This window comes from Anopheles marshallii, chromosome X (genome assembly GCF_943734725.1).
Source record: "Anopheles marshallii chromosome X, idAnoMarsDA_429_01, whole genome shotgun sequence".
Taxonomy (NCBI): Eukaryota; Metazoa; Arthropoda; class Insecta; order Diptera; family Culicidae; genus Anopheles; species Anopheles marshallii.
In genome coordinates this window covers 218,051-229,371 of record NC_071325.1, presented here as the reverse complement: position 1 = coordinate 229,371, position 11,321 = coordinate 218,051, and the positions used below count along the sequence as shown (strand labels likewise).

At 45.4% G+C, this 11,321-nt stretch overlaps 1 protein-coding gene across 1 annotated transcript; it reads left to right on the top strand.

The window, feature by feature from the left end:
• The first annotated feature begins 420 nt into the window (after positions 1-420).
• On the top strand, positions 421-10,430 carry LOC128708209 (protein artichoke). The gene is made up of 5 exons (XM_053803206.1): positions 421-694; positions 2,988-3,298; positions 3,599-6,572; positions 8,814-9,103; positions 9,711-10,430. The coding sequence occupies exons 1-5, from the start codon at positions 421-423 to the stop codon at positions 10,428-10,430; spliced, it is 4,569 nt and encodes a 1,522-aa protein (XP_053659181.1).
• The last annotated feature ends 891 nt before the right edge of the window (positions 10,431-11,321 follow it).

Below are 11,321 nucleotides of genomic sequence, written 5' to 3'. Positions count from 1 at the left end.
AAAAAAAATTTTGATTTTGGGTAAAGTTGCAATTCTAACTTTCCGCATGTGATACAAATATAAACTCATTGCATACCAATGAACTAAATGTGCATTATTTGTTGTGTCATTCCAGATTCTATCCTTCGGTTCCGTTAATTTGAAAACCCCTACGTCGAAAGAAGTGTTCTATAATTTAAGTTTAAAAACATTGTCCAGCGTATGTAGTGTTTTGTGTGTGTAATAGTGCGTGTTTTAACCAAAAAAAAACCTTGTATCCTCGTGGGTCATCGCTAGCTTCGGTCGGCCATTACCAAGCCTAAGCCCGGAATGCCCAGCAATTGTAGGCCCGCCTGCCAAAGCCACCCGGTTCAATCGTGCATGGTTTGTGGTAAAGATCGTGCAGTTGCATCTGGCAACGTGTGAGTGTATTGTGAAGCGATGCGTTTGTGGCAGGTGTACAGTAGCGCCACCTGGCGCCGATTGCTAGTGGTGACGTTCGTGTTACTGGTGCAGCTCATTGACAGCGGTCAGATGGAGGAGCTGCAGTTGCGCAGCTCGGGCGGTGGAATAACCCGGTTCCGTGGCGGTGCGTCCGACTCATCGTCCAAGGGTCGGCAGCAAGCTGGCCCGGCCTCGATGTACGCCGTGAATGATATCGAATGCCCGAGCTTTGCGGAAAGTTCTGCCTGTCCCTGCTACAAGTTTGAGGATGGTAAGTTATGATTCTGACGGCCCGGTGGCATGATGGTAGTAGGGCCGGTCTTCACACGAACGGACCGGACCAAAATCCTATCCGGACCAATCCCTCTTACGTAGGACTGACTATCCAGCTACGGGTAAACAAAGTCAAAGAAAGCCAGAAATAGCAGGCCTAAACCTCTTGAGGTAGTTGTGCCGATAAAGAAGGAAAAGAAGTTATGATTCTCTTTGCATACCGGTCTAATTCTGATAGCTTTTTAATAGTTTGCAAAAGAATTGGTATGTGGGTAATTAGGGTTTAAGGTAATTGAGGTTTAGCTTGAATGTTGCTTAATAGCTAGTGAGTAGTTGAAATCGAAGCAAATTATGGTCTTAAGAAGAAGGGAATTAGAGTCAAGAATGTACGGTTGAAAATTAGACAGTGTTGTTATTTGAATTTTTGCACAGAAATTCATAATTTTAGCCGATCGAGTTGCTTTGGTTTTGAGACAACAGGTTACTTAAGATACTGTTTGTGAACTAAAATCATTAAACAGTTTCCATACATAAGAGCATGTTTAAACCTGGTAAGTGTACGTTCTAGTTCCGATATTTGCCAGTCGTACATTGTGAGTTTAAGTCTTTCTTAACTACTTTAAACCGAAAATTGCACAGCCTCAACACTACCTAAATCAATGCCAGTTCTGTTGTTTCAGGACAGTTAGCATTACCGATGCCGGTTTTGCTTAGTTTAGGGTATGATCATCGATGGAGTAGGCCTGTGAGAGCAGAGTAAACGAAAGTACAAGATGAACATTGACGCGAGCAAATTACTCTTCGCCTTCGGCTTAAGGTTTAGCAAACCCCGAACGGAAGTGTGGTTCGTTTCCTCGGCTTGCTGGGAAAGGATGCATATCGTGCGAAAGGCAAGAGCATGTAGCTAGTAGCATGAAACATAACAATTCCGAGATTATTCGTTCGTAGCTTGTTTCAATTTTCAAAAAGCAACACATTCATGCTGTCTGTATGCAGACCGGAAAATTCCGTGAGCCCTATTGCTAAACCGACATTTTGTTTGCCTTCTACACAAAGGCGGTAAAGGTTTTCGTCATAACCGTCAGCCTGGTAGAGAAATCGCTTCATCGCACGCAGGAGCGAGATTATGAGTACGTCGGCGACAAACCGGTAATGGTTGTGTGATGTTGATGCTCAAATCGTGTCGTTGTACCGACCTTTCCGAAAGCTTGTTTCTTTCGTGCATTTGGTAAAGTTTTAGGGTCTCGGTACGGCACTGCCCTTCGGAGCACCGCAGTGTGTATCAACCCCCGATCGGACATGCGGTCATATATGTCATAGTTCATCCTTGACTGATTTCTGGTCGGTTTGGAATCCCCGGATGGTGCGTTTTCCGGTGTGTTTGGTTCGGTAAGGGGCGGGCAACATTGCCGCAATCTTATGTTGAGGCTTCGTCTATCGAGGCTTCCTAGACCGGTGGTATTCAAGACGATGACTGGCTCGATGTCTTCTGCCGAGCATTTCATAACCCTGGGCAATGCTTTCTGCCAGATAGACACCTCCACTCAACTCCCGTCTCCACAGGCTCTTTCGTATACAGTCACGTAATAATTTCATTTCGAAGCCTGTACCAACATTCGTATGATGAGGCGTGATGAGCAGATACGGTTTCAAAAAAGGGGGGGGGGGGGGGGGGGGGGGGTTTGGAAGGTCTCCATAGGAGGAGAAATCCCAGTGTATAAAGAGGGCTTGTGGATGAAGTGAATCGAACATGCCTAGCAACACGGAACGGATGTGCTATGTATTTTTTATTACTCTCCCGCACTCTACACTTCAACACAGTGCGCTTGCATACGCACAGGCGCCATCGGTGTCACTATCCTCTTTGGCGTACAGCTGGTTGCATAGATTCAGGGCAGTTAGAAAAGTCATCGCATGTATGCTATCGCTCTACGGAAAGGCTGTGGCAATAATCGCCATAATCGCCAGCTGTGGCAAAGGAAATTCTCATCTGCCAGGAAAATGAGGTTTTCCCCCGTGCCACTCGGGTCGCTATTACCCTTCGCTTGTTTCCGCTCATTATTCAACCATTCCTCTGCTTCCTGTGCTTCCGGGCGGTAATTTGCACTCATCTCGTAGTGCCATCGTATCCCTATCGTATCGTATCGTATCTCGTATCCCTTGCAGCCCGAAAGCAGAAGTAAATCTTACGCTGCCTGTAAATAGTTCATCAAAAATTTAGCAGAACCGCTTCTTCAGGGCACCAAAGCATTCCATTCTTATTATTCCCATTGATTCTTTATTGCCTGCAGGCATCTTTCTGGAGTGCCCAGGCATCACGTTCGCGGCCTTGCGCTCGACACTGCAAGTCATCTCGTCTCCGATACAGTCCCTGTCCGTGTATGACTTTGACCGTTCCGTGAAGACGTTGACGGTCGACCTGTTCCAAGGCTCTGGGTCAACAGGCGTCGGGATGGGTTCGGAACCGTTGGTAAGCGCAAACGTCAGCATACGACACCTGCAATTCTCTCACTCGAGTTTGCAACAACTGAAGCAGAACAGCTTGCTGCCGTTACGTTCGCATCTGGAGAGTCTGAGCATCATCAACGGAAAATTGACACATGTATGTATTTTATATGAAATATTGAAAATATACTGCTCTAGTGTTCAGGTTTTATTTGCTGAAGTTTATATTCATGAATACATTATTTCATCACAAAAAAGCGAATTAAATAAATACGTAATAAAGTGTGTGAAATATTTGCATTGATTTGCATATTATCAGGTGTTACTTTTCCAGATAAGAATGAAGCATTTTTAAGTTTGTAGAGTGTTTTGTAGAGGTTTGATTCAAGAGTTGTCATTATATTTGGATATCTAAAATATTTCGAGTTTTTTAATAACAATCATCCTCCCCACGCAGGTTCCGTCGAAAGCGATCGTAGGCCTTAAAAAGCTGTTGGTGCTGGATCTGGATGCGAACGAGATCACAACTCTTGATGATTACGCGTTTCATGGCTTACACCTGGTGAAGCTTAATCTTAAAGGTAACCAAATCGACCGGATACCCACGAACGCACTCACAGGGCTGGAAGAATCATTGGCCGAGTTGGATTTGTCCGAGAACCGGTTACGTCAGTTTCCGACAATGGCGTTACGTCAGCTAGAAAACTTGCGGCTGGTGCGACTTTCTATGAACGAGATTACATCGCTGGAACCGGACGACAGTTATTCACGGTTTGGGTCACTCTCGTTCCTTGATTTAAGCCTTAACAACTTCGTCGAACTGTATGCGGACATTTTCGGAGCTTTTCCGTACCTGAAGACGCTCTCGCTGTACAACAACTTCATCGAAACGGTGCACCGAGACGCGTTCGTGTCGTTGCACGAGCTGCAATCGTTGGATCTCAGCCACAACCGGATCGTTTATCTCGATCCGGATGTGTTTGCTGGCAATCGACGCCTGCATACGGTGGATCTGAGCCGCAACCACGTTCACTTAGTGAGCGGTGTATTTGCGAATCTACCGGTTTTGCGGGAGGTCTTCCTGAGCGAAAACAATCTACTCGAGCTGACGGACGATTGTTTCGCAAACTCCACCGGTGTGAAGGTACTATACCTCGAGCACAACGCGCTGCAACGACTCGACGGTGACGCACTTGCCTCGCTCGCAAACTTAGAGCAACTATTTTTGAGCCATAACCTGTTGGAGAAAATACCGGTACGGTTTTTCGAATCGACGCCCGAGCTAACATCACTAGCTCTGGATGCAAACGCACTGCTCGAGCTAGACGAGCGACTGTTTCGACGACAGATAAAGCTACGTGAGCTGCGCCTCAATGGGAACCGTTTGCGACAGATACGTGCCGCCCTGTTTGCACCCGCTACCGATCTTATGGAGCTGCACCTGCAGAACAATGAGCTGCGTGTAATTGAACGTGGTGCATTGAGGGGTTGCCCGCAGCTGCAGTACGTTAACCTACAGGAGAACGCGTTGGAGGAGTTGGATGCAGTGTTTGCCGGTGGGCCGCCGCATCCACCGGCTCACTCACCCCTGATGGCGGTGACGACACACGGTAAGTTGATCAGCACGAAAGGTGACACGGTGCCGGATGAGTTGCAGAGCGTGAGCGAATCGGCATTGCTCTCTATACAGCTCAGTGGGAATGCACTGAAACACCTGCATGCCCAAGCATTCCGCGGACAGACGAGTGTTCAGATGGTGTGGTTGGAGAACAATCAGCTCCGTGCGCTGGATCGACTCCTATTTGCCGAGACAGTACACCTAGAAAAGCTCTATCTGAGAAATAACTCGCTCCTAGCTCTTGAGGCGGGTACGTTTGATGCGCTCACATGTCTCAAGCTACTCGATTTATCGTGGAACCGGTTGAGTGATCTGTTACCAGAGTTGTTTAAAGGATTAATAGAGTTGGAGGAGCTATATCTGTCACACAATATGCTAGGTGCGCTAAGGGCCAACGTTTTCGGTACGCTGCGAGGATTGCGAACACTGGATCTCAGCTATAACAACCTGCAAACGCTCGGTGCGGACTCACTGCAGCCTGGATTGCCTGTGAGCAGTGTAAATCTGCGTGGTTGTAACCTAACGCGGCTCGAACCTGGGGCATTCCGAGGTCTATCGAATTTGGCTGAGTTAATGCTGGAAGAGAACTTCTTGCCTGCCAGCGAGTTACGCCACCTCGATGCAAGTCCGGTGCGTACGTTGCGTCTCGCCGCCAACAATTTCTCGCTAGTGAGGGAAGGTTTGCTGGAGCGGTTAGCATCACTGCAAGTGTTGGAGCTGGCGAGATGTGCTATCGGTGATCTACCTACGGCGCTTCTGCAGCGCAACGTCAACCTTGTGCGGTTGGATTTAAGTGAGAATGATATTCGCGTACTACGCCGCGGGTCGTTTACTGGTTTACACGTCTTCAAGGAGCTACGTTTGCACGGGAATCGACTCGTAGACTTCCCGCATCTGGCGCTTTTGAACGTCTCTACTCTGGAGGTGTTGACATTGTCCCGGAACCAGCTAACCGCTATAGATTTTTACAAGCTCAGTGGTTTGCCAAACCTACGTACACTTGATCTGCACGCGAACAGTATCACCACGCTGGGGGGCTTCACCGTCGACACGTTGCCTCATCTGGATACGCTTGACCTAAGCGGTAATCTATTGCTTGCACTACCAGAGAACTTTTTCAAACACTCGGTCAGTCTGCAGCGTATTGACCTTTCGCTTAACCGGTTCGGACGCATACCCAACCTGGCCCTGTCCGAAGCCTCTCTCGCACGACTTGCCTGGCTGAATCTGACCGGTAATCCACTTCAACGCATCACAGCAGATGGAGATCAGCAACGATTTCCACACCTGCGCGAGCTCATCATCAGCCGTACGAATCTGTCGATCGTAACGAGTAAAGACTTTGAGCTTTACCCAGCCGTACAAAGGTTACACCTGTCGCATAACCGAATCAATCGCATATCACCCGGTGCGTTCGTTGCGCTTGCCAGCCTACAACTACTCGATTTGAGCTTGAACGAGCTCGAACTACTACCAAAGGAACGTCTGCAGGGTTTACGATTGCTCGAAACGTTAAACCTCTCCACTAACAGTATCCGTGAGCTGGACGAGTTCGCGCAAGACCTCCACAAGCTGCGCGTACTCGACGCTTCCGCCAATCAGCTCGAGCGCATTCAAAAGAACGCTCTGAGACATTTGGGAGCGTTGCAGGAGCTGTATCTCAATGGTAACCGACTAGTGACGGTAGCGTCTGATGCGTTCCGCACGTTGCGTGCTTTGACCACGCTTGATCTGCGCAAAAACTACTTCGAGTATGCACCACTCCGTGCGTTGAAGCCACTCGAAACACATCTGCAGCAATTACGACTAGAAGGTAAGTTGATTGTGAAATGTTTGAAAAGATGTGTAATATTTAAAAAAGTACAGAAAGAGCTAATTTACTTACTTACTTACTAACTTACTACCATATTACAACCGCATCGCGGTAATGGCCTGCTACAGAAGTTCTCTAAACTGGTCACGGTTGAGCGCTGTACACCTGAAAGGACTTTGAGTGTGTGGTTATGTGTGGTCTGTACGTCATCCCAGTCTAAGTTAGGGTTTCTTAGCAGGGCCACCGGTGGTGTCACCAGCAGTTTGTTTTTTTACTTCGTAAAACTCTATCTCGAGGTTTTTCGCCGCTTGTTTAATCCTTTGTAAAAAGACAAAGAGCCCTGTGAGTTCCATCCTCCATCACCTGGCATGTGACTTTGGTTACTGTCATTTGTACTAATCTGGTAAGATTGGCCGGGATTCCAATAGGGTACATGATACCAAGATTCCAATCACAAGGCGTTAATTCACTATCCCATACTTCAGAAATAATCCGATTGAATATTATTTTCCACTCCGCACGTTCACTTTTGATCACTTCGGCTACTATTCCGTCGGTGCTTGATGCTTATTATTTTTTATACCTTTCGGAACAGTTCTAGACATTTTTAAAATATTGAAGAATTGAACTGGATTTAAGAGTATATTGCTTTTGGTTTTTAGTTTTTTTTTTCAATCGAAATATCCTTTGGAAACGAATTATGACTTCGACAAATTGACTGACTGTTCGCACAAAATTGAAAAGGGCAATTCTAACTGATAATTTATTTGAATTCTCAACAACATGCTTATTATTACTATAGCAATAACTCTAGCAAAGACCACCACATTTGGCTGAAATTACGCACGAAGTTATGGAATTTTCGAAACAAACTCTTCTTTTTAATACTAATGGACGTGTTTAATGTTATAAATGCTCTTATTATAATAATAGTTATGCTCATTGCCTTTGATTCTGTTTCCAATAGTTTCTAATAATATGTCATTATTACAAGATGTTGTTATTAAGTTACACGTGACTACCAATAGTCAGGTGAGTTTGTTAGCGAAAGTCGCACAATTCCAAATAAAGCAGTTCCGATCAGGTAAAAAACCATTGAATTGTATCTATCACAGACAAAATCATAGCGTACATCAGACACTCGCTCTTACCCAGAGCCTAACCGATGACCTGTCACACCAATTGCGAAGCATCTAACCCATTCATAAAATCGCTTTTCACTTGAGAAACTTCCTCCTTGATGGTGCATCCGTCGATGTGGTGAGTTTAGTCAGTGACTCCTACGCAATCTTACTCCACAAGCTCCTCCAGCCGGACGGTTGCTTAGCTAATCGATTTGATTGCCCCCGGGCATATGTTCATGATGATAAACGGAAAGGACACCCCGACACTAAAGCATCCATGATGCAACAGGTAGATGGCTAATCGGGTTGAGCCACACCCAGCCGCCGTTCGCATACGTTCGGGCTACTTTCGGTGTTTGGTTTTGTCGAAATAAAGTTTTACTCTTTTCTGTTTGCTGCCACTTCCTCTGCCGCTACATAAAACAACGGGCTAGTCTGTACGTGTTCTGAGAAAAGAGGATCTTTTGGTAAAAGGCACCCACAAAATGACGAACCTGTTGTTACGATGAAAAACCACAAAGAAACGTAACCGAAATAGTTTACTACTCCACCAACAGGGGTGGGCTGAATTCTGTCTTGGATCTACTTGGTAGTGTTAAAGTGGTTGCTGTTTCCGAACTTCCTGCTGGCGTTGGGTTCTGTCGCCATCAAACCAATCCGAATAAGATCGGCTAAAGTAAAATAAATGAATTGATGGTTTATCATAAATATTTATCGTCCACTTCATTGCAGTTTCGCCTGAAGGTTTGTTCACTCCCGCCGGGGCATCTTATAGTAGCGAAGTTTGATTGGAGTTTTTGCGATACCCAATCAGAGTTTTTGGTTGCCCAGCTGACGCTAATGTCGTTGGACATTTTGATTTTTCGATTTCTGCTAACGATTACGATTATGAGCCGTTCATTAGTGGAAACGGTGTAGATGCCGGGTGGTGGTACAATCAACAGAGGAAAAGGATGAAAGCGAACCTGTAAGTTGCAAAAAGTTTTCCACTGCTTTGGTGACACTTTTACTGCCAATTGGGAAACTGTTCCGTGCCGTGTGGTGAAGGGTCCTGAATGTAGGGTGAACGTTCACGGAATGGTATTTACTATTCAACTTCTGTTTCATCCCATTGCAGATAATCCGCTCATTTGCTCGTGCGATACGCAGGAACTGTGGGAGTGGTTGAGCGACCACAGGAAGTGGGCTCGTGGTTACGACAACGTGCGTTGCGAACAGCCGGCCGAGGTGCAGGGCAAGCTGTTATTGACGATGGAGCCGCAAGAGTTTTGCGACGTGCCGCTCATTCTCAAGATCGCCATCCAGGACATACAGCCGTACTCGGTGCTGGTGTCATGGCAGAGCAGGGAACACTCTGGTCTCCACGGGTACCACATCATCTACCATTCACTGGACACGGTCGAGGACGTAAGTAGACTTTGGCATGTGTTGATAGGGTTTATTAAAAAATGTTGCACTAGCTGTTGGGTATGATGGTGGGAGTGTTTTTAATTTTGCTTACAGTGTAAGAAGATAGGTAAAAGATTTAACTGACGGAGACATCTTGGTTTTAAAGAGGAATAGCTTATTTAAGTAATAACAACAACGATTTTAAAAGGAACAAACTATTCAAATTGGATAGCAACGCATAAGATAAAACGTCTACGGTTATGTAAAATGGAAGACAATGTAAATTATTAAATTGTTACGATTGGAAAAGTGATTTGAGATTTGCAAGATTTTTTTTTTAATAACAAAGAAAGTTTAATGATTGCAACAGTATATAATAGTTTGTTAAGCATTGCGGTAGAGCAGACCCCTGAAGTTATGTTAATTATACACCACACTATGATATTAAATGTTTTACAAGACAAGATGAAATTTTTAATTGAAACGTAGGTTATAGAATTAAACACAGTCAATTTTTTGGAAACTTATTCTAACACTTTATATGAAATGACTATGAAATCAATGTGCTATTTTATCAATGTTTTTATATATCTTTCTAATGTTTCTCGTTCCCTACATAACGCAGATACGCGGCAAAACGATGAATCGGTCTTCAAATTCGGCCAAACTGAATCGATTGTCCTCAAACACACGCTACTTGATCTGTGTCCTAGGTTTGGGTAGTTGGCTAACGCACCATAGTGACATCAACAGTTTGCTCAACCAGTCAAACCAGCTGCAAAACCAGATCCTCAACAGCGGTTCGGCCGTGCACAGTGGTTACGCAGCCGGCGATCTGGACGCGTCCCTCTCGAACACGTTGCTCTCGCTCATGATGGATACACCGACGTCCCGTTGCACGGAAGTTCGCACACTGGATGCGATCGGACCGAACCCGCTCGCCGAAGCGGACGGTATGTCCGGGCGCAGCATCATCCACTCGATCCTGACGCGACGGCTAGGCCTGATCGTTGGCTGCTGTCTCGGCATCGTTGTCTTCATCGTGCTCATATCCGTGCTCGGGTGGTTGAAGATTAAGAAGCAACGACTGGAAGCGGCCAAGCGTCAGCAGCAGCCACATCAGCCCGAATTCATTTCCTATCGGCACTTTTCGATCCCGAACGATGAGCATGGCCGGGACGGGGTGGTCGGTGCGCTAAGTGCCGGAAGCAGTAGCGGCGGTGGTGGTGTTGCCCTACTCGATGGGCATCCATCGTTTATTTCCGGTGCCGTGCTCGGCACCACTACGACCATGAACGGCGGTGGACCGGACGAACACAAGAAGCTTTTCCTTACCGACAGTTGAAACGTGTGCCGGACGGATGGGGATGAACGGTCTTCCCTTTCTACGTTGGATTTGGTCAATTACAGCTAAGCGCAGCGGTGGAATCCTGGATGCTACGGTATGGGTTATATTTTCTAACACAAACAAATCAAACAGGCAAGCAACGTGGGAACGAATTGAAATAGTAATAATCAAAATCATGGTGAGCAAATTGACAAACAACGGGGGTGGGAAGGCTGAGTGATTGATAGGGGTTGGATAAGATGCAGGAGAAGGTGCGATGTATCAAAACTTTGGAAGGGGATTAACTGCATGGCTGGGAACGAGTTGTTACATAATGAGTTTTATATATCTTTTAAATATATTTGTAAAACGATTGAATAGAAAAATCGGACATTTTTATTATGGGAAACTTTTGTTTTTGGACAGATGCAGCCATGTTAAAAATCGTAGAAAGCAGTTTCAAATACGCTACAAACGCGACATAGTTGGTAGTAAAATTTAATGCGATATGTTTACGTCTAATTTTGCTTCTTTTCAATTATCTCAAAATTATTTAATGTGCATTTCATGTTATGCCCATTGCATACTGTTAGGCGCATTTAATATGTTTCAAGGTATTGCAATCAATAAGGAGTAACATGTTTGCTTCATCTGTTCAAGCACGGTGAGCGATGTTGCTACACAAGGCATTCAGTCAAATTTTCTAATTTTGGCTTCAGTTAATGAAATGTTGTTCCGCGATCGTTACGAAAACAAATTCCCAAAATACTTTCTACAAAACAAAAAATGGGAAAAATGTGAAATGTTGACCAAAGTATCTTGTTCCCTAAATGCAGCACATTTCACCAGCTAAGTGTTACAAAAAAGCAAACTTTTTCCAGCAAAAAAAAAGAACTTATGTAAATATTT